Below are 21,838 nucleotides of genomic sequence, written 5' to 3'. Positions count from 1 at the left end.
AAAAAATTAAATCAATTTAAACTAAAATCAAAGCTTACAATTAATATTGGCAAAAAACATTTGTTTGCATGAAGCGTCCTTTGAATCAAACGAAAGGGGGAAACAGGGAAGAGAGAAACCCTAACGCTTAGAAATCACGGGGAACGTCGTCGCAAATCGCCGCCGCGACCGGAGGTCGGCGATGGCGAGTAACTCCGCAAAACCCCCCTCCGACGCCGGAGCCGTCGCAGCGATTCCAGCTTCCCCCACGCCGGCAAAATCCATCGATTCGGCGATGCCGAGGCCGCGCCTCTCCGGCGATCAGCTGCGCTACTGCTCCGGAGCTCTCCAGCACTTCAAAACAAAACCTCCGCAGACGATCCGCCAAGAGTTCATGATCTTGCAGGTATGATCGTCACCGGAACATCTGTAGAATTTACTTTTGTTGAGACTTGAGATAGCTATTTATCTGATTGGTGGTTTAATCATCTGTCCATGGAATTATATTGTTGTTATGCGTTGTGTGATCGTGTAGATGTTTTTTGTTTCCTTTGTTTATCGGTGAGGCTGTTTCAGCTTAGGAACTCTGTTAATTTAATTGGCTGATTGAGTTTAGAAGATTTGTTTACAGTTGCTCGCAAACGAAGGAAGAATGATAAGATATTGTAGAGAATAAGTTTCTGATATACTATGTTGTAGACTGCTATCTAGATTTTCAATATTTGTACTTTTGTCTCTGTGATCTGTAGAGGGGAGCTTGCTTCATTTGAAATACGGTTCCATGAAATTATTCGATATCTGGATTAGTAAGAGTAGCTTAGGTTTTATGTGGTCGAGCAAGATTCAAAGTTTTCTTGAGTTACATTAAATGCAAGGCAGTCATTTGGTGGCTACAGCTAGATACTTGATTGGCTGATCAGCTTGTGATCGAGATAATATTAGGACTTAGAATTCTCTTTGTGACACATATTAATCAGCTGTCAGGAATAGTGAAACCAGGGCTTTTGTTATATAGTTTTTAATGCGTGGCTCTTTAGTTCTATTTGAAACTTCATTAATCCAGTCCAAATAATGATGACCATACATGTAGGAATGTAAAATTGTAGAGCTAGGTGTCTTTATTTCCGCCTTCATTGCCCAGAGAACAGAGCTAACAGGGTTAACTAGTAGCTTTGGAGCATGACTCTTGCAGCTTCCTTGTCACTGTCACTGTTGGTGTTAGCTATCTTCCTTTCGTTTGACATATTTTTCTTTCGTTTTTTGATTAGCTTATCCGCTTTATTTTTTGGCATGAATTCTGCATTGTATGATGTATCCAAGAGAATTTTGATTCATTCAACTAAAACTCCAATTTGTTACAGGATAATAGGATGACGGCCTCAGATATGAGGAGCAGATGTACTGTGGCTCTTGACAGTGCTAATATCTCAAAGAATCGTTATACTGATGTCTTGCCATGTACGTTGATAAACAATAGATTACGTATTTTACTTTTTTTGGCTGACATACTGAAATGTATATTAAAAATTCTTGGTTTTAAAATTCATTGCTGCAGTTGATGATAACAGGGTTATCTTGAAGCAGTGCGCAGATTACAGACCTTCAGCTAGGGGTTACGTCAATGCTAGTTTTATTACAGTGGGAATTTTTCATCCTACTTAAATTTAACATGCTAATTTAAATTTCTTGTGTAATTACATTTGGCTTCATGTATTGTTCATATAACTTGATTCTTGTGATTGCAGACTTCTGAAAGTGTTTCTCGGTTTATTGCAACTCAAGGTCCACTTTCACATACTTCTGAGGATTTTTGGGAAATGATAATCCAGTATCAATGCCCAGTCATAATTATGTTAACCCGGTTGGTTGACGATTACCGTGTAAGCACTTAGATTCTTGTGATTTAGCAGCCCATTTATGTTTTGACTTGGTTAACAGTTACTTCTTATTTGCAAAATAAGGCTTTTTTCCGCTCGTATAGTGAAATCATTTGTATATTATAATAACACTTGTATTTTTGAAGCTTTTTCCTCTGCAAATATTATGTCATCTTGATCAACTTAGTATCTTTACTACCAGCTCCTTTTCTCTACATGAATCACAATTAATGCTTTTGGTCCCTTTATTCTATATTTTATTCTCTTCTTAAAACTAATCATTGTTTCATTGCTCTAATTCAGACACTGAAATGTGTTGATTATTTCCAAGCTGAGAATGGACCTAGAGAGTTTGGTAACATATGCATTGCCACCAAGAAGATGGAAACATCCGATACTTCATTAATATGGCGGTCCTTAGAAGTGAAATACAAAGAGGTAAGGCTGTTTATCTAGAAGTCCCGTGAATTTCAAATGTTAAACACTGTTGCTATGGTAGTTGTAATGCCAACCAGATAAGAATATATATTGTCTAAAAGAGTCTAGATGCATCAGATAACTTTGATTTGCAGATCAAGTTTCGATACCTGCTTATGCTCAATTCCTTTTCAATTATGAACTTATATTTTACTAAATTTGATTACAAAAAGAATAACCGTTCACACCATCTTACTTATGCAGTCAGAGGAGCCACCATTGTCAGTTCTGCATGTACAGTACCCTGAATGGCCGGATCACGGAGTTCCTAATGACACTCTTGCTGTTCGTGAAATCTTCAGAAAAGTATCTAGTGTGCCGCCCAGTCTAGGGCCCATTGTTGTTCATTGCAGGTTACCTTTGATAATCACTAATCCTATTATTAGCATACTCTTCAATGCCTGACACTTTTCATCTTGCAGTGCAGGCATTGGTAGAACTGGTACATACTGCCTCATTCATAATACGATTCAAAGAGTTCTAGCCGGAGACATGAGTGCTTTGGACCTTCTTACTACTGTAACCACTTTTAGGTCTCAGCGAATTGGAATGGTGCAAACTCTGGTAACTTCACCAACTTTTGAATACATCCAACTCATAGATGATAAAACTTGTCATGATCTTTGCATCCTTCCTGAAAAATAAGCTTAAATAGTCGATGAAGATGTTCTCGAATCTGGTAATAGATCCCCGTATCTTCTACTAGTCCTGGATATTATACTTTGTCAAATGTTTCACTTCGACTGTTTCAACATGTAGTTGGTTTAGAAAATTTTCACCCTTTCAAGTAATTGCAAATGCAAATATATTCTGATTTTTATGGCTATTTTAAATCTCTATAGTTCACATTATGAAGGATGCCTCAATAATGTAAGTCGAATTACAACAGTTCAGTTGGATCTGCTAAGTTTAACATATTTCGATTGTGTGTTACTTAATATACAGGAGCAGTATCTCTTCTGCCATGATGTGATCATTGATGAACTTCAAGACTACTTATCAGTTGGGAACTCACAAGGCAGTTTATAATGGTATTCACTGTTTCATGAGGAAAGTCATCATGATTTGCTGCTGAAAATCTGTCGAATTCATATTCCTGTTAAATCGCCATCCATTTCTTGCTCTAACGAGGATGTTATTCTGACGACAAGCATCTTGATCCAGAAATCGGAAAACCTTCTGCTCTTTCACAATTCTCTGTAGGACAGCCTCTAACAGTAGCAAAATTCACTTTATTTATGTAATATTTTGGTGTATAAAAACCACACTATCTGTTTGATGTTGAAACAAAACCGTATTTCATTTGTCATTTTCAAATATTTTTGTGCTTGAAGTTCAAGAACCACTGGTTTAAGCCAAATCACGAAAAAAAAAATTAAAGTGCAAGACAAACCAAATTTTTCCAATGTGCTGGGTGCTCTGTTTTCTTCGTTAAAAACAGCATTAGAAATACTACAGATTTTTGTTCGATGAAGAAATGCATTACTACTAATTAAAGAAGCAATTCACTATACCATTACAAACTAAAATTTTCAGCAGGAGAAGACCAAAATGTAATCAAAACCAAAATTTGAACTTCAAAATGGAGATTACAATACACAACAATATCTGCTTATTCTTCCTTACTACGAGCTGCTCTTGCGCGATGTTTGAGCTCGGCCCTTTTCCATCTCACAACTAGATAACACAGCGAGAACAACGTGTTCACCTGCACGAGGAAGGAACACAAATGTGGAATCAAGCCTTGAAAATCATCACAAAAAAAGAAAGGATGGAAAGATGATAAGCAACAGCATACCAAGATTATGATCGCGATCACCAACAATGGCCCGGACCAGAGCACGGAGAGGAAGACTCCATTAGCGTCAAAGTAGTTCTGGCCTGCAAAGCTTTGCCAGTTGCTCGCGAGGATATGATTAAGCCTCTCAGCAAGATACACTCCTCCTACTGTACAAAGTAAATAGTTTCGGAATTTAAACAAATAAGGCATCGTTAGAAAAGCTCTATGGATAGGAATGAAGGAACCTTACACGCAGCAAGGAACAAAAACATCTGAAAGTTGACGTTTCTCCGCGATACAAAAACCAGTAGTAGCAAGATCGCGTGGAAGGAAAGAAGACATATCAACCAACGCTCCTGCAAACAAGAAAGGGAACTCAAAGGTCAGAGACGAGCAAGTCCCACACGAGGTATACATCTAAACACGACAGGAACACAAACTTTAATTGGCGACCGAACGACTTTAATTCCGGTATGAACAAAAGCAAGCCAACACTAGTTTTACGATAGGATCTGGTTAGAACACCATGAGCAGAAAACCACAGAGAGGATGTTGAAATGTTATGCATTAACAGTCTAAAGAGAACCTGTTCAAAATTTTCAAATCGGAAAGAGCGAAACGCTTGTTACGAGTCACACTATTGTAATTCGAATAACTGATTACTCCTTCAGAGTTCAAACCACAATTGGGCATTTGGTTACTTTGATCTCACTCACTCATTAGATTAACAATTTGCATAAATTCCCATTCGTGCAAGATCACACATTTCCGGATAAAGCGATTCGAAATCGAAGAAACAGAAACACTTAAGCAGAACCTAAAAAGGCAAAAACTACGATAATGGGGGGAGATCTCTACACACAACCCTAACATCAAATCTCGATCACTTCAAATTACACCACAATTCAATCAAAGGCAAGTAAAAATGACATATAAGAAGCTCGAATTAACGCGTATGGAAAAGTACCTTCCAATCAATGGCGTGGAAGAAACCCATCAAATTTTCGTAAGCGGGTTTGAGCCCAGAACGGAATTCCGCCGAGAGCTTCTCCACCAGATCTGCCATTTGATCGAAGTGAGCATTCACCGCAGATTGCAGCTCCTCCATCGCAGTTCTTTTTCCTTGAATTTCACCACCAAATTACTGAAATTGAATTCTACTAGATGTGGTTTTTGCACTAAAAAGATTTCAACTTCAGCTTCAACTAAGTTGAATGTTGGGTCATTTTCTGTAGATCGTAGAAAGTTCTAGCTCGCTGAAAACGCCGTCGTTCGATGTGCAAAGGTTCCTTTCAAAATTAGGGATCTAGATTTGGGAATTTGAAGTTTTGAAAGGTAGATAGTGGTCAATTGGTGATGGACATATGGCAGCTCTTTTATCAAAATTTTAGAATATTAATTTTATTTATGTATTTCTAATTGTATACGGAGTACATTTTAATTTATTTTTATTTACATACTTTTAAATTTTGAATTATTTTTTTGCATTTTTCAATTTTATTTAATGAAACAATTGGTTTTTGTTTTATTTATAAATTTTTAATGTTGATATATAACAAAAACAATAGAAAATTAATAAATTCGAATACTGTGAAATGCTTAAGGTTAAGTACTCCCTCCGTTCCTTCATAGTTGAGTCATTTTTCCATTTCGGGAAGTTCCCTCATAGTTGAGTCATTTCCATATATAGTTCCTCTTTTACTTACTCTCTCTTATTTTATTCTCTCTACTTTATTCACTTTTTACTTTATTCTCTCTACCTTTTTCTCTTTCTTACTTTTTTATCTATTTATTTAACACACTCAACATTCATTTCTTAAACTCCGTGCCGAAAAGTTCCGCCTCAACTATGAGGGAACGGAGGGAGTACTTTTGAGTGCACTTAATGGAGATCAACCCGTAGCTAACCGCGAGGTTAAATACAAACCTTATAATAATTAAAAACTAATTTCAGTCATTAAATAAAAAAAATAATGAGTGATGTATCTTTTTTTACTAGATGAATCCATACAAAAGATTGAACTGTGAAGACGGTGAAAATTTTATTTTTTTCAGTAAAGTTAATTTTCACTAGACGTTTCAACAATTTCGAATCTATTTCCAAGATTCCAAGAGCTTATATTCCTTGACCCCCATTGATACCATAATACAGAATATTGGTCAATTTAAAAAAAAAACTAAAATGTCACTTATAACGACAAAACAAGGTGAAAAACCTAATATATATGCATGCAAGCATCTAAACTTGACATTTTTTTATTTATATTAACATTGACACAATTACACACTCATATAGATGTGTCACAACATTGAGTAACATATATACATTGCATAATTAAAAAGTAGTATAGTACTAAACTAAAGCATATTATGGCCTCCTTAGGTGGCCTAGTCGACCATAACGACGTAAGTAGGGGTGCAAAAACGGATATCGAGTATCAGATATAACCCGATCCCGAACAGATAAACAAAAGAATGGTGTTTTGTTGTTTGAACCACGGTGTTCAAACGCAGCACCAAGAAGATGCAGTTATGAGCAGCTTCTCTTGCCATCCAAGCGAGAGAGCTCTCCCATCATCCCTCTCAAAAATCCGAAAACCGGCGTTTTCGCCCTCGAGTTGTGTGCTGGCGCAGTGGCTCCTCATCTTCAGTAGTAGCTTTGCTTGCATCACCGCATTGGGACTGTGTCTGACCCCACGAAATCCGTTGCTTTCCATTCTCTTTTTCCAAGTTTCCAGACTCTGGAACCTGAGATTGTCGATGTTGTTGTTGTCGTCGTCTCTATCATAGTTCATCACGTGCTTGATTTCGGTTCCGAGGTGATTTTTCTCGATTCGAAGGCGCTCTGAGCTCTCGAGAGGGAGACAATCGTCTAACGAGTCGAAAATGGCCGCGAAGTAGTGGAGGGATTCGGTGAATCTCGAGAGGAAGTTGTGGGTTTTTCGGCTTCCTTCTTGCTCGACGAGGACGACGATGGCGGGACGAACCGTTTTCAAGTAGTTCAGAGTGTCTGAGATCTCAGAGTAGTTCTTCAGTGTGCTTAAATGGAATGATAGATTTGCCACAAGAATTTCCCCCTTTTTGATCTTCGGTTTCACGAGATCCAATCCTCGTATGACCCCAATGAACTCGAAAACTAGGTTCCGGAAGCACTGGGCGAAGCTGGTGAGCCTCGTCTGTGTTTCCTGCAGCTGCTCTGGGCAGCTGCCGTATCCTGTGATTTTAAGCAGGATACGCCTGGCTGGAGTGGCCCTCTCTGACAGTGACTGCATCAGGGAGGGCCACTGGAAGCCGTAAGAAACCTCGAAATCGATGACGTGGAGAACCCTAGGGTTAGGGTTTGCGTGGTCGTGCTTCTCGAACGCCTCGAGGATCGCCTCGTTGGCCGTGAAGTGGGCCATCTGGTAGAGCGGCGACACCTTATAGAGCTCCGCGTACGACAAGAACGCCTCCTCCGGCGCCGGGGCCTGCGCGACCGCGTCGGCGAACGGCGAGCCGCGCGTCAATAGGCGCGCGACGAGGCCATCGGCGAAGTAGGCGGCGACGCGCTGGACGGAGTCCCCCACGAGGGAAGCGCTCCGGTAGATCCCGCGGAGGCTCTCAAGGGCCGCGCCGGGGTTGTTCTCGTCGACGGCGGTGGCAGCGACGAGGAGGAGGTGGACGAGGCGCAGGCCGTCGCCGTCGACGTCGGATTCTTCGGGATGATGATCTTCTCCGCCTCTCTTGCGACGGAGATTAAGCATTTGATCCCTCATTTGGAAGAGAGAGATGATTTTGCTTTCTTCTTCGAAGCTGCCATCGCTGCTTATTGAGTCGGAGAGAGTTGGGGTTTCATTTCTCTTTCTCTTTCTCTTTCTCTCACAATCAGAGTCTGCAGAAATGGACAGCCTAAGGCATAAGAAATCTTCTTCCTCGTATTCTTGCATCCTCAACATTTTGAGAGAGAGAGAGAGAGAGAGTAATTGATAGTTGAAGGGGGAGAGAGTGAGGGGAGAGAAGGAGGAATTTAAATAAGAGTGTTGGATTCGAAACAATGCTTTTCATGTGTAAATAGAGCCAAGATTAGTACATAGGGGAATAGATCTTGGGTTGTTGGAGATAAATATGTGAAAATTCGACAAGAAATTGAGGTATCTTTTCCTTGTTGAAAATCAGTTATGAGAGGAGAAGAATCTTTTTTAGGTTTCATAGTTAAAGATGGCTGTTTGCACTTCGGAGAAGTCAAGAAATACTAAATCAATTAATCATAGTAGAACAATACTTCAAGTTCAACATAAGACAATGAATGATACTCTTTCTATCTTAGTACAAGAGTTTTACCGATATAAACTTAAAAAAATGTGAGCTAAAAAAGTTAGGAGCATATGCATATAGTTTATATTGATATGAAAGTGCAATAAGTTAATAGAATGAAGAATCTAAGCTAATTAATAAAAAAAAAAGTGAAATCATGTGATTTCTATTGGAGGACAAAAACAGGCAAAATTAGACTTATATTGGCAAACGAAGGTTTATTTACAGTTAATTTTTAGCATTTTTTTGAAAAGGATAACCTAAAACGACCTCAAAAATTAGTGTTTTCGAATTTTTAAAATCCGAAATTTCTAAATGAACTAAATTTCTTAATTATGCGTCCTGGATGTGATTCAATTTTGATCATAATCTTATTCCTACGATATAAGCTATGGACAAATCACAGTTGGGATTAAGAATATATCTAATTTATATTCCAATATTTGCGTAGCCACTCACCAATTCTTACAAGAATAATCACAATTAATTAATCTAATTATATTAAAACTTAATATAGTTCGTGAATTCATACACCTTTGTATTATTAAAAGATAAACGTTTAAATTTAATCCAAATCCAAGAAACAAATAAACCGATGATCTAATCGATGAAGCATGTAAAACTTTCGATGTTATCTAATGCTTATAGATCGAATTCATCCAATTTATCAACGTAGCTGTACCTGCCGCGTAAACAGTTGTACCAAACTATTTTTCACTCTAAAGTTTACGATGTTAACAAAAACTTCAATTTATGCTTATAAATTCATTTGTCTCTGATTCGTCTGTTTTTGTTATAGAAGAATTTACTATTTTCTTGAACTAACAAATTCGCATATTGCTAGTTCTTAGGTATGTATATCTAGTATCGTAGTACATTTTTTAATAAAAATACTATTCATAAAAATTACTAGTAAATTGTTAGAAAAGTCATGAAATTTTATCAATTCTGATTCGTCCTGCAATTTGGAAATCGGCCGTAAAAATCATATGTGTACGTCACATCCGTTGAGTTAAACAATTTTTGTTTAATTATAAAGGAAATGGCATTGTTTGATCAAAATTACGGAACGAACCAGAATTCTACTAAACTTAATGATTTTTTCTGACAACTTACAACTTTGGTATGCGTGGTTCAAGTTTTCATAGATTTAAACTGTGCACGTGCGCTAAAGTTTATCTGACCCAATCTTTGCTATGAGCTTACGACCTTGGTGCGCATGTTGGAATTTTATATTCGAACCATGCGTAGAAAAGTCTCACTCGCTCTGACTTGACTTTGTGCTACGACGATGCAGAAAATTACCTCGTAATATTACTTGCATATATGCTGACTATCAGACTGCATAAAATCACGAGTTTTTATTCCTAGTAATCTTTTCCTTGATAATTCCAAGTGAAGTGCTATAGAGACATGAGCTGGTCGAGGTTGCAGCTTCTTTAATATCTATATGGTATATAGAATAGAAACTTCTATCCATTGATAATAAATATGAATATCTAGAACAAGATTTCTTATTTGTATTGGAAATTCGGATTCAATTTCTCCTTATGAGATACAAAATGTCAAGGCAAAATGATGACAAACTAGCAATACAAAGAAGTGTAGAATCAAAGCAATAATAGAAAAAGAAACAAAGCAATCGTTCTATCTAAAATTAGTAAAGAAACGAAAAATATAAGCAATCGAGAAACATATCAATGTATTATAACTTATTTACATAATTATAAATTGACCCTTAATATTGTCGACCAATATTCCTTGATATTATTCACTATTGTGGTATTTTGAAACCGGTTAAGGAATTGTGTTTGTTCTACTTATAACTTATTTACCTGATTAGATATTTTCAATGCAAGAATCTAAGAATAGAAGCTTCTATCTTGAGTTCATATAGATAAAATAAAAAATAAGCAATTAGTTAAGGTATCTTTTCTACTTGAAAAATAGCGTTGAGGATGAAGAATATCTTGATTTTCATTCTTGTAGATGGTATATTTTGGACAGTTCGGAGATGTCGAGAAATGCCTTGTGCTTACAAACCAGAGATGAAAAATATAACAAAAAAATTATGCGTTAGTACCTAACTATTTCAATTAAATAAAATAACTATGCTTGTTATTATTCTGAATTGAATGGTACTCCTAGTGTTTAGTGTAGAATAAATCGATTAAATATAATAATTCTTTCAAATATTTCGAATTTTTTTCTTGTAAATGCTTCTATCTTATGTAAAGATATCCCGAATTTTCAATAATAACAAAGATCAAATTCCAGAAAAACAATATCGATGTTTGATCAAATTCTATAGTTCTTCCTCCAATTGTTAATATCAACTACAATAATCATTAAACTTGGATATGTTTTCTATTATCACAATGTGAGAATTTCTAGTCGCATGCGTATAATATATTGTTCATATATTTGAATCAAACGATGTCGTTTTCTTAATGAATAGACAATATCGTTTAACTCATCGACAATCACATATATCAAAGTATGGTTTTTCGGCTGCCAAATCAAATATAGTTTCACCAAAAAAATCACCATGTAATAATTGTAAAAAACTGCAAAATTCATGGTTTTGTAATAATTTGATAAAACTTCATGATTTTTGATTTGTGATATAATAAAATACTTCACATATAATTAACATTAATTGTACCAAAATAATCTCATATCACATTATACAATTTGAACATTATTATTAAGTGTATATGTATTACTACTAGTATAAATTTAATTTTAGACTTCTACTATTATCAAGAATATTATGAATAGCATTCTAAAAGTGCATAATTAAAATAGTGAGGATGTATTTGGTTTGGTAGCAAGAATCAATGAAACAAAAACCGGTGATTTCTTCAATGACTCTTCCGATGAACACATAGTATTAACTAATTAAATTCTAGAGTATAATTAGCAATGTTTAGAAGTATCAAGGATACCATGTTGTCTCATGTTGCATAGTGGCTATATTCCAATTGTTTAACACTGAGAAAAATGCTTTAGCTAAAAAATTGTTTATATTCAAGCATAGAAATTGCTGTTTGAAAGAATCAAATACCGATTTTGAACGACGAGAATCTTTTCTAAGTTATATTTTGGGACAAAAAAAAATGGGAAATATCATTGTCATGAATCAAGATGCCTACAAAAGTGGCTCACTTAACATGGTCCAAAATCTACTTTGGATTGTTCGTTTTTGAAGATCCAAATCCAAAAAGTACCTTAACAAGTGGACCATATTAAATGTGATAGAGAATAATTTTAGAAATGACTATCATTAAATATTTTATTTTATTTTTACTATATTTAGTACTTCATATAGAGTTTATATTTAACTCATTCTATTTAAAATTAATTATAAATTTAACATTCTCTGCTAGTCCATTATATAGTACTATCTCATATTTTCATTTTAGGATGTTTTATCATTAAAAGTGCTGTTTCAGTTTATAATTTTTAATAATGAATCCCATGGACATAGCAATAATGCATTTCACTCATATTATAAAATTAAAATATATTAATGTAAAATCTACATTTCATTAGTTTTTTTCCACATAATTTCCTTTACACATCTCAAAGTCACGTCGTGTCAAAGTGGCACATTTAATCCAATACATAAAAAGTATATAAAAATATGACTCACGTTCCACTGCCGAGTCAAAGTAAGATACTTATTCATGGACCGGTAGTTTTAACTAATTTCATGTATACCCTTCTCATCACATTCAAAGTGATTACTCCGTATACTTTTTTTAACCAAATGTCTATCCACATAACACAATATCTCACGGCCAAAAATATTTTGCTTTAAACGTGACAAAATGAGTACTATATTTTTATGGGATATTGGCATGTAATATTATGAAATTTTCAAAAAATTGGGTTTTCCCGCGAACTTTAAAACTGGCAAATAATATCACGAATTTTACCCCGGGTTTGTTTTTTCCCACGAATGAAAAAATTCATATTATTTTAATAGATTGAAGAACAATTTTGGAGGGTGTGCTTCAAGAAAAACTATCTTCAAAGATTGAAAAACTTGAAGCTCTCAAAATTGTTGTCGAGAAATTATCATAATGTTATTTGTGGGTATTTTTTCATTCGTGGGAAAAAACAAACTCAGAGTAAAATTCGTGACATTATTTGCCAATTTTAAAGTTCGTGGAAAAATCCAACTTTTTAAAAGTTTCATGATATTATACGTCAATATCTCTATTTTTATTGTTACGCAGTGTTTTAAAAATCTGCATTTTGAATGAGGATTTATGTCATTTATTTAAAAATTCAACCATATTCATTTATGTAAAATTGTGAGTAGTAAGAGTCCAACATTTGAAATATTCGATTCCCAAACTTTAAAGAAATCTATATGAATAATAAAATAGGCCCACCAGATTATGATATTAAAGTGTAGTTTTTTTTTGTTATTTTTCTATGTCCACAATAAATGCAATTTTCCTATTTCAGTTCATAGTACTACTTATTTTAAACCTCGTTCACATTAATATCACCAAAATCTAACAATTACTTTTCCTTTTTACTTAAAACCACTAAAAACAACTAACCAAATACCCTTTATGGACACTTTTTCATTCAAAATACATTTTCAAACAATTTTATAAAAACTCTTGCATTCCATCTACACAATTTTACGTTCAATAATAGTGGATTTTAAAACTTCTCAGTTTTACTTTAAAAACAAAATTCAACTATTGGATACTTCAATCTCCATCTTGTTAACCATAAAATCAACTTATACTGAGAAACATCTGAGCAACGCAGCATATATAAGAAATGTAGCAATACAAATACAAATAAAGACTCTGCTTAACATCCCACAATATAAATAGCAATGCGTTCGCAAAATAGCATAGATCCAGTTTGGTCGGTTCACTCAATAGCCCACAATACAACGATATATTCACAGAAAAGTATTTTCATCAAGTCAAGTACTACATGGTTCAGAAAAAAGTGCATATACATCTCCCACATAAGAACTCGGATGTTGCTTCAACTGCCTTCGGATTTCTCTAGGGCTGCCAAATAAAGAAAACCGGGTTAGTTTGAATAGTCATCATTAAAGAGTAGCAAAGCAATGGCTGAATCAACCACAATAGCAATGGCATGGCAGAAGCTCATATGTATATATAACACAGTTCTTTCATAAGAGGTAGCATTCAAGAAAAGTTCCCTCCATGATCAACCTGATGTCATTAGTAAGATATCTATCCATTTGAAAATATGCAAAAGAGTAAAACGATAAAGCAGGCACATATGAGAGAGAGAGAGAGAGGGACAGACTGTTATAGTTCAGGAGCTTCTCAATCAAATCGACGTGGGTCATCAACATTCTTCTGCAGCAGTAGCGAACCAACAGCAAGGAATCAAGGGCATCTCTGCAAATATAAATCAGGGTTGAATGCAATGAGAAAAACAGAGGCCAGATGCATCACTTCCAACGAGCACTAGAAAAAACAAACTACACGTCTTGTTTCTTTACTCGTATGATTAAATATGATTCCCTACGCATGGTCGATGGCAAGTTACCACAGGTCACAGCCAAGATCATATTTCTACACCTAATTTATCACAATTTTATCGTCCCAACTAAGACCAACTACACTAGCAACGTGCAGAAAAACAGAGGCCACATGCATCACTTACAAAGAGAACTAGAAATAACAAACTACACATCTTGTTTCTTTCCTAGTATGATTAAAATATTAACTCAAAACATACATAAATTAATTTGATCTTGACACTGCAAATATGATCCCCACCGCATACTCAATAGCAAGTTACCACAACTACAGTCAGGTCACAGCCAAGATCATATTTCTAAACCTAATTTATCAGAATTTTCTCCTCCAAACTTAGAGAGATTTCGGAATAAGGGTTTAAATTCGCTAACCTTTCAAAATTTAGGATTCAATTCGCTAACCTTTCGAAATATGGGACCGAGGCATGCGAATTTTTCGAAACAAAGGGATTTTTTAATTTTTCTCTTCTTTTTAATTATTATTTCCATCTCAACATTTATGAATTGTCCAAACTACCCAATAATTTTTCACAGATAGTTCTCTCGTGTCTGTTTCTTGAAATCGTCGACAATCGTCTTTGCCCTTCACTTCTTTTCTCTTTCCCGGCCTCATTCATACACAAGAAGAAGTGAAGATGTGAAGAAATTTGTTCAGATTCATCCGCAAACAATCAATTGAAGAAAACCAAAGCCACTACCCACCTTCAATAGCAAACTCCCTCCCTTGGAGAAATCATGGATCTCCCTGAAGAAATCATCCAAGATATCCTCTTAAGGCTTCCCGTTAAATCCCTCTTGAAATCCAGGTGCGTTACAAAATCGTGGAATTCCTTGATTTCCAGTTCCCGATTAGTCAAATCTCATCTGAAACACTCCGCGGAAAACGCGAATTTCGCCAATCACAGAATCATATTTACTCTTTTAAACCCTACCTATACCCTCAAGCAATGCTCCGTTAATTCGTTGATGTGCGAGCCTCTGGTCGTCGCGCCCAACGTTGACTTCCCTAACCAAACCCCGTATAGCACCGTTTGGGTTGTGGGCTCTTGCAATGGTATAATTTGCCTCGCCATTGATGAAGACGATGTCTTTCTGTGGAACCCAGCTACGAGGAAATCGAAGCAGCTCCCTCCTGCAGTCGTTGAAATGAAGCCTGGCTTTTACTTGGGGGTTTGGTTATTGCGAATCGGAGGGTGATTACAAGGTTGTGGGATTGTTCTATGATTATGATGATGGAGGTCTGCGGGAGTCGGTTGTGAAGATTTATAGTCTGAGGGCTGATTCTTGGAAGAGAATTGGGGATTTCAGCTTTGGTGTTCCTTATAATAAGAGAAAAACAGTGAAGGGCGAAGAAGATTGTCGACGATTTCAAGAAACAGACACGAGAGAGAACTATCTGTGACACATAGGGTAGTTTGGACAATTCATAAATGTTGAGATGGAAATAATAATTAAAAAAAGAGAAAAAATAGAAAATTTCAAAAATCCCGTGTTTCGAAAAATTCGCATGCCTCGATCCCATATTCCGAAAGGTCAGCGAATTTAAACCCTTATTCCGAAATCTCTCTCCAAACTAAGCCCAGCAGTGCTTGCAAAGTGCAGAAAACTAACTCATTTTACCGACAAAGATTAGTGCATCACTTCCAAAGAGCACTAGAAAAAACAAACTACACACCTTATTACTTTCCTTCTATGATTAAAACTATCAACTCAAAACAAACATAAATTAGTTTGATCTTGACACTGCAAATATGATCCTCACCGCATACTTGATGGCAAGTTACCACAACTATAGTCAGGTCACAGCCAAAATCATATTTCTACACCTAATTCATCACAATTTTATCCTCCCAACAGAGTCAACAATGCTTGCATAGTGCAGAAACTAACTCATTTTACTGACCCTCATAAACATAAAGAAAATCAGTGCTCAATTAAAACATTCCCCAACTATTTTCAACTAATTACTCAACATACAAGAAAAATAGAGGAATTAAATTCTAATAATGGCGGAGAGTAAATTATTGCTTTTTGGCCAATTCACCAAATAATCCCACTTCTCAACCCTAAACGAACGCAATTCTTCAAAATCCAAATAGAAATTCCAACAGGAAACCCTAAAAAGAGCACGAAAAAAAAAAATACTAACCCCTCACTGTAGTCAGCCTGAAGCAAATCGAGGTACATGTCCCATTTGTTTCCGATAACCTACGCATATGATTTTTACACAAAAATTGTACCAAATTAGAAACGGCGGGTATAATCAAAGCATGAGAGTTTCGATAATCGAGTTAATCTAGAGATTACCTTCCCACAAGTGAAGCAACGCACAGGAATAATCATCTTCGATTTTGGTAGGGAGATTTCGGCTCTTAAACCCTTTGTTTATCGTCGGCGTAACATGTTTGATGTTTCTAGTTAAACTAAGTTTCCTTTCCTACCACCAACCAAACACACTTAATATGCAAAACTTCTAATTGGTGTTAAATGTAAAATTGATACATTACATCAAAATAATCAAAACTAATTAGTTGGCCACAAATTTAAATAATTTATACATAATCAAATTTAGATTTACAAATAATTTGACTCCAAATTTTCGATCAAATTCCTGTCAATTCCTCTTTTTTATAATTAGAGAAAAGAAATCTACAAATTTTGAATCAAGTTTAGTTTATTTTGGGAACCAAAACATATTTACAATAGTCCAGTTATACAATTACATCAATTATAAAGTTAACATATGTCGCCCTCACAAATTAATACACCAAATTAAATTATTACTCCATTAAGCATGAGATTGAAATGAGTGAACTGTGTAAAGTACAATTCAGGCATGAGGAAACTTCTAATATTATCTGTACTTTTCTACAAAACCAAACGCCAGTTTATCCGACAAAAAATTGGTACTCCATATATTTTCTTTAACACAACTAAAGAAGGTTTGGTTTAACTTTGATGTAATCTCAACCGTCAGATGAGTTAGTTGATCATCTGCAGAGCTTCCAAATATGAACAATAGTGAGAGTAGTTCGAGTTCTCCACCCCGCAAAAAATCTTCGCCAAATCACATCGATCAATTCACGCCAACATCCACCCCTTTCGCCTTTAGGAATTCCTTGGCTTCAACAACATCCTACAATAATTAAGCATGTCATCAAAATCAGTCTGTCATCTAGAAAATATGGATCGCCAGTCATCTAGATGAGTAACAATGCTAAGTTAAACCTGTTGTAATAGGATAGCCTCGTGTGGGCAAGTTCGAAATTGCATTAGACCAATTCCGACCATCAAGAGACCGTAACATCCAAGTGATACAATGAAGTATAGTGGCAGCTGAAATCATAGGAAGAACCATAAACAAGGTAGAAGGAATATGCACATGAGTAGAGAAGTAGATAGAGTATGTATGAAGCTCACCAACCAAGTATAGCTCTTTGGAAGGACTGATGTTTGTAACAAACTAATCCAGACAGCTGACAGAGCTACCAGCAACGCCATAATCTTTACAATGTGCTTCATCGGACCTTTTCACTTCTGTCTCGAGGCTGGTGTACGTGTTAATTAGCTGGACATATAGAAGAAATTACTTAGTTGCTGGAGGGCAGAAATGCAATCATTCATTTCGGGAAATACAGACAGAAAATCAGCTAAACGAATACACATGAGGTTTAAATTCAAGGGAAGTCATGTAGACCACAAACTTAATACTCAACTAAACTGACTGCTGCCATCAGAAGGGATAGGTAGAATGTTTATATCACTTTCCTATCCGAACATAAATGAAGGAAGGAACTCAAAGCCCTTGCGCAATGTCCCAAACATCATATGGCAGATCAGATTCATTTGAAGAAGCAATATCAGGAAAGCAAGTGAATATTTCGAGTGTGAAAACAAAATGTTCTAATGATTACAGTTGGCATAGATCAAGATTTTGAATGCGATCAATCGACTCACACAAGAAGCAAGAAAATAGTTTTAGATTCTTGTTCTGCCTACCATTTATTAATGCCAAATTATTAGGAGGTTGTGTAGTAGGAAATTTTTTAGTATGCACGCAAGTTATCGACCACTACAAGCTAATTAGATGAACAAATCAAATGTTTGTTATACTACCATCAGATGGGATATCTATATGATTCTTTCACTGTCCCGTCTGAACAAAACATGAACAGACGGAGGAACTCAAAGCCCTTGCGCAATGTCCCAAGCATCATATGGCAGAATATAGGCTTCATTCTGAAGAAGCATCATCAAGCAAGCAAATTCATTTTTCTGATCATGCCAATCAAAATGTTCAACTGATTGCTGCTTTAATAATCAAAGAAAATAGTATAATACTCGTGTAGCATCTTATATAGGTATTTTATAAAACCCAGATAATTAGAACAGTCGAACAGACTCCATATTTAACTTTTTCGAGTTCTTGTAGAAAACAATACGAGGAAACGTGTATTTTATCGACTACATCTAGCAAAATTCAGTGGTTCGTTTTACTGCCATCAGAAGGGATATATGTATGTGATTCTTTCACTGTCCCATCTGAACAAACTTGAACAAAGGAACTCAAAGCCCTTGCGCAATGTCCCAAACATCATATGGCAGAACATCTTAATAAACAAGCATTTCTCAACTCTCAAACATGTATAGCCCTATTAGTAAGCATTCAAATAAAAATACTGTATAATTTACATAAAATCTAAATCAAGGTTATGAACAAAGGCTGCAAACAATCAAACACACCGAAATCCTAAACTACCTCTACCATTTTTTGAGAGAGTGTTTATTATTGATTTAATCCGAAGACCATAGAAAATCAACTCTGATCTGCCAAAAATCATGCACTGTCTCAAATTCTCAATAACAATGCAATTTCTGTACTTATTTTATCAACAGAGTTTATAAAACACACTACGTACGGTAAATTCATGAAAATATTCCCAAAATCAAATACTGATAGATGAACGGATACAGAACATCAACAATTTCCCCAAAATTGAAATCGTAGCAGAACGAAGATCACCCGAAAAAATGATCCAGCGTTTTCAATGTACATGAAAAAAGAGATCGAATACCTAACAAAAAGGCGATCGAGGTCCAAAGCAGCTAGCTTTCTCAACGGGGAAACTTCTAATTTTTGTTGAATTTTTCTGGGGAGTTCAGAAATGGTTTCCTGCAGATAGTCGATGGAGTTAGGGTAGCGTGAAAACTTGCTAGATCGGCCTCAACTGCTTGTCGCGCGGCGGCGGAGTGGCGGATGGTGGCGGAGAGAGATCGGCGCAGCTGAAATTAGGGTTTTTAGCTAACTTTATACCCCTTGTTTATAGCAGCATTACTTAGTTTTCTAGGTAGTCTCGCCAAACGAATTAAATTGGTACAGTAATAACGATAAAAAAAAGTTTAATGCTATGCTTAATTTTTATTATCCAGATTGTTTATTTTATTATATATACACTTATTTTTCTAATATTTTAAAATTACCCCATCACGTAAATATGAGTCATATTTCTTTTTGGCATAATTTTAAGAAAAAGTAAATCGGGACACGTATTCGCGGATAGACCAAAATAGAAAAACAGAACTTCTATATGTAGATGGACCAAAATAGAAGCGGAAGGAAAAACGGGGCTTCTATTTTGGATGGACCAAATCTTGTCTTGTAGTACTAGTACTCAATTTCTAATGATTCGGTGCAATTTTGGGCATCCGCATTGCATTAATGGCGGAAGAACACCATCGGGATACATTGTAGGGTGTTTGCTCTTGCACATTGAAATAGCTCACTCTTGTTAAGTTCTAGTTGTACTTTATTTTATCACTATTGTTGTTTTTTCATATTTTTACTTTTAATTTAAATTGGAAAAAATTTTAATTTGATTTTACAATAAATATTTTGAAATAAAAAATAAAAATAATGACTCATGATTATTTAAATTAAAGGAAATTATGGTGGGTTGCATTGCAAGTGCTATTTTTAAGTAAAACCTGTAGAGAATATACTAGGAGTATAATAGAGGAACAATTTAAAGAATGTGGCTGTAGATCACTAACAAACAATATTTATGGATATGATTTACTACCAGAATTTTACTTCATTACCAAAATACTCAAAATTGACAACCTTTAGCACTGAAAAAGCAAATATGCATACAAGAGTGAAGAGACCAGAAGCTCATTACCTTCTTACATCAACAAATTTCCCTATACCAATAAGAAGATGCCTTCCAATCTCAAAAATAGCATTCAGCAGCATCCGCAGCACGCTCTTCATCTTCGGCCTCGTTTCTGGTTGGAGACTAACGCAAGCCATGGCCACCTTGAGCACAGCAACTGATGTCTTGCTGATGTTGAAATCAAGAATATGGTCCCATTTGTTTCTCTGTGCAGAGTTGCTCAGCACCAAATTCTATTATCAATGCATTATTAAACTTAAACTCACAATCAAACTTATACCAATACCCAAATTAAAAACGCATTCCAAAGTTAACACAAAATAACATCACAATTAAACACAATCTGTCTCTTTAAAGCTACAGTCTTCATTTTTTCCATATTAATCTTCTCACCCATTACCCATATACTCTCATGTGTCTTCTTTTTGGGGCAGATGGTGCCGAGGGTTGTTGTACACTGACAGATATAGTTGTATATTTGTCATGGATATGTTTCCTCCTCCTTCCCCTCCTCCTCGTCATCGTCATCGTCATCGTCATCGTCATCGTCATCGTCATCGTCATCATCGTCATCATCATCGTCATCGTCATCGTCATCGTCTTCGTCATCGTCGTCGTCATCATCATCATCATCATCATCATCATCATCATCGTCATCATCATCGTCATCATCGTCGTCGTCGTCGTCGTCATTAACCGGGCATTATCATCATCATATTAATGAGTAACATATTTATAGGGCTAACACAACCAATTAAACCATAATTCGAACATCAATCAATTAAGTAACAAGATAACACTTGTTGGATACAATAGTAGCATATATTATCCACTTGATCATTAAAAAAGGGAAATAAATCAAGTCACACTCAAGAGCATGAAAATACAAATTAAAATCCTTATTTAAAACTTCATTATTCATTTATATGGAATTAATCTCCGGATATGCATACAACTTAATTAGCATTCAAAATTTTAAAGCTAAGAGCATCCGCAATGGTGCTTAGGCCAGCCATAGGCCAGCCATTTTCTCCCCTGCCACGTCAGCAACACTAAAAAAACCACCTGCCACATCAGATTTAGACCAGCCATAGGTCAATCGCAATAAAAATAATTCAAAATATACTACATTTACGGAATTAAAATTACGATTAAAATACGGAATTAAATTTACGACACATATACGGGAAAAATAATCCATTCCATTAAAAAAAGTACAAAGTTTTTTTAAAAAAAAGTACATGATTTTTTTTTAAAAAAAGGGCTTCAACACACGAGCCTCGCCACTCTCTACTCCTCATCGCCGTCGCCGCCGCCGCCACCCGTGGTATCCGAGCCCACGTCGGAACCCCCCAGCCGTGACCTCGCGATCTCTAAATCAGCACGCATGCTCTCGAGCATCTCGTAAAGAAACCTCTTCTCCGTGGGGTCGGTGGCGTTCTTCCACTCTCGGAAGACCTGTAACATCTGAGCCCGCGTTTGTTACGCGAATGGAGAGTGTACTCGAGTGGGGCGGCTGGGAGGGCGGAGGACTGGACCTCGCGGGGCGATAGGGGGATCCGCCCCTCACGGCCTCGCCGCGCCCGCTTCGTCCAACCGGGCGGGCGACCGTAAATGAAGGAGGGGGATGGAAACTCCCGGCGTCGCACCCCGCCACGAAACTTCTCGGAGTCCTTCAACAACAAGAAGCACTCCCAGAAGGTGAACT

At 36.1% G+C, this 21,838-nt stretch overlaps 5 protein-coding genes across 5 annotated transcripts; 1 reads left to right on the top strand and 4 right to left on the bottom strand.

Annotated features, from left to right (window-relative positions):
* The first annotated feature begins 56 nt into the window (after positions 1-56).
* Positions 57-3,642, top strand: LOC125218766 (protein-tyrosine-phosphatase PTP1-like). Its single transcript, XM_048120521.1, has 8 exons — positions 57-385; positions 1,341-1,437; positions 1,535-1,617; positions 1,725-1,859; positions 2,160-2,294; positions 2,538-2,686; positions 2,756-2,897; positions 3,279-3,642. The coding sequence occupies exons 1-8, from the start codon at positions 182-184 to the stop codon at positions 3,360-3,362; spliced, it is 1,029 nt and encodes a 342-aa protein (XP_047976478.1). The 5' UTR covers positions 57-181; the 3' UTR covers positions 3,363-3,642.
* A 161-nt stretch (positions 3,643-3,803) lies between these two features.
* LOC125218767 (transmembrane protein 18-like) lies at positions 3,804-5,444 on the bottom strand. Its single transcript, XM_048120522.1, has 4 exons — positions 5,081-5,444; positions 4,364-4,469; positions 4,132-4,280; positions 3,804-4,041 (listed from the first exon to the last, which is right to left on the bottom strand). The coding sequence occupies exons 1-4, from the start codon at positions 5,219-5,221 to the stop codon at positions 3,946-3,948; spliced, it is 492 nt and encodes a 163-aa protein (XP_047976479.1). The 5' UTR covers positions 5,222-5,444; the 3' UTR covers positions 3,804-3,945.
* A 1,173-nt stretch (positions 5,445-6,617) lies between these two features.
* LOC125220679 (GRAS family protein RAM1-like) lies at positions 6,618-8,048 on the bottom strand. The gene has a single exon (XM_048122830.1). The coding sequence runs from the start codon at positions 8,046-8,048 to the stop codon at positions 6,618-6,620; it is 1,431 nt and encodes a 476-aa protein (XP_047978787.1).
* Positions 8,049-13,227: 5,179 nt separating this feature from the next.
* LOC125218845 (DNA-directed RNA polymerases II, IV and V subunit 10) lies at positions 13,228-16,362 on the bottom strand. Its single transcript, XM_048120624.1, has 4 exons — positions 16,265-16,362; positions 16,107-16,165; positions 13,720-13,814; positions 13,228-13,454 (listed from the first exon to the last, which is right to left on the bottom strand). Exons 1-4 carry the CDS (start codon positions 16,298-16,300, stop codon positions 13,429-13,431), a joined length of 216 nt encoding a protein of 71 aa, XP_047976581.1. The 5' UTR covers positions 16,301-16,362; the 3' UTR covers positions 13,228-13,428.
* Positions 16,363-16,763: 401 nt separating this feature from the next.
* LOC125219347 (dolichol-phosphate mannose synthase subunit 3-like) lies at positions 16,764-19,269 on the bottom strand. The gene is made up of 4 exons (XM_048121298.1): positions 19,033-19,269; positions 17,378-17,525; positions 17,186-17,293; positions 16,764-17,093 (listed from the first exon to the last, which is right to left on the bottom strand). The coding sequence occupies exons 2-4, from the start codon at positions 17,477-17,479 to the stop codon at positions 17,034-17,036; spliced, it is 270 nt and encodes an 89-aa protein (XP_047977255.1). The 5' UTR covers positions 17,480-17,525; positions 19,033-19,269; the 3' UTR covers positions 16,764-17,033.
* Between the last annotated feature and the right edge of the window lie 2,569 nt (positions 19,270-21,838).

This window comes from Salvia hispanica, chromosome 4 (assembly GCF_023119035.1).
Source record: "Salvia hispanica cultivar TCC Black 2014 chromosome 4, UniMelb_Shisp_WGS_1.0, whole genome shotgun sequence".
NCBI lineage: Eukaryota > Viridiplantae > Streptophyta > Magnoliopsida > Lamiales > Lamiaceae > Salvia > Salvia hispanica.
The sequence above is the reverse complement of the archived record's forward strand: the minus strand, read 5'-3'. Positions and strand labels throughout refer to the sequence as shown.

Bases quoted from the DNA above. Each gene is read 5' to 3' on its own strand.
- LOC125218767 (XM_048120522.1), bottom strand. From the start codon at position 5,221: ATGGAGGAGCTGCAATCTGCGGTGAATGCTCACTTCGATCAAATGGCA. The intron at 4,470-5,080 runs GTACTTTTCCAT...TCTTGTTTGCAG, and splicing joins TCCACGCCATTGATTGGAAG to GAGCGTTGGTTGATATGTCT. The intron at 4,281-4,363 runs GTAAGGTTCCTT...TACTTTGTACAG, and splicing joins GTTTTTGTTCCTTGCTGCGT to TAGGAGGAGTGTATCTTGCT.
- LOC125218766 (XM_048120521.1), top strand. From the start codon at position 182: ATGGCGAGTAACTCCGCAAAACCCCCCTCCGACGCCGGAGCCGTCGCA. The intron at 2,295-2,537 runs GTAAGGCTGTTT...TTACTTATGCAG, and splicing joins TAGAAGTGAAATACAAAGAG to TCAGAGGAGCCACCATTGTC. The intron at 2,898-3,278 runs GTAACTTCACCA...CTTAATATACAG, and splicing joins TTGGAATGGTGCAAACTCTG to GAGCAGTATCTCTTCTGCCA.
- LOC125219347 (XM_048121298.1), bottom strand. From the start codon at position 17,479: ATGAAGCACATTGTAAAGATTATGGCGTTGCTGGTAGCTCTGTCAGCT. The intron at 17,294-17,377 runs GTGAGCTTCATA...CTATGATTTCAG, and splicing joins CAAAGAGCTATACTTGGTTG to CTGCCACTATACTTCATTGT. The intron at 17,094-17,185 runs GTTTAACTTAGC...TAATTATTGTAG, and splicing joins AGGCTATCCTATTACAACAG to GATGTTGTTGAAGCCAAGGA.
- LOC125220679 (XM_048122830.1), bottom strand. From the start codon at position 8,048: ATGTTGAGGATGCAAGAATACGAGGAAGAAGATTTCTTATGCCTTAGG.
- LOC125218845 (XM_048120624.1), bottom strand. From the start codon at position 16,300: ATGATTATTCCTGTGCGTTGCTTCACTTGTGGGAAG. The intron at 13,815-16,106 runs GTTAGTATTTTT...TTATATTTGCAG, and splicing joins CAGGCTGACTACAGTGAGGG to AGATGCCCTTGATTCCTTGC. The intron at 13,455-13,719 runs GTCTGTCCCTCT...TTTATTTGGCAG, and splicing joins GAAGCTCCTGAACTATAACA to CCCTAGAGAAATCCGAAGGC.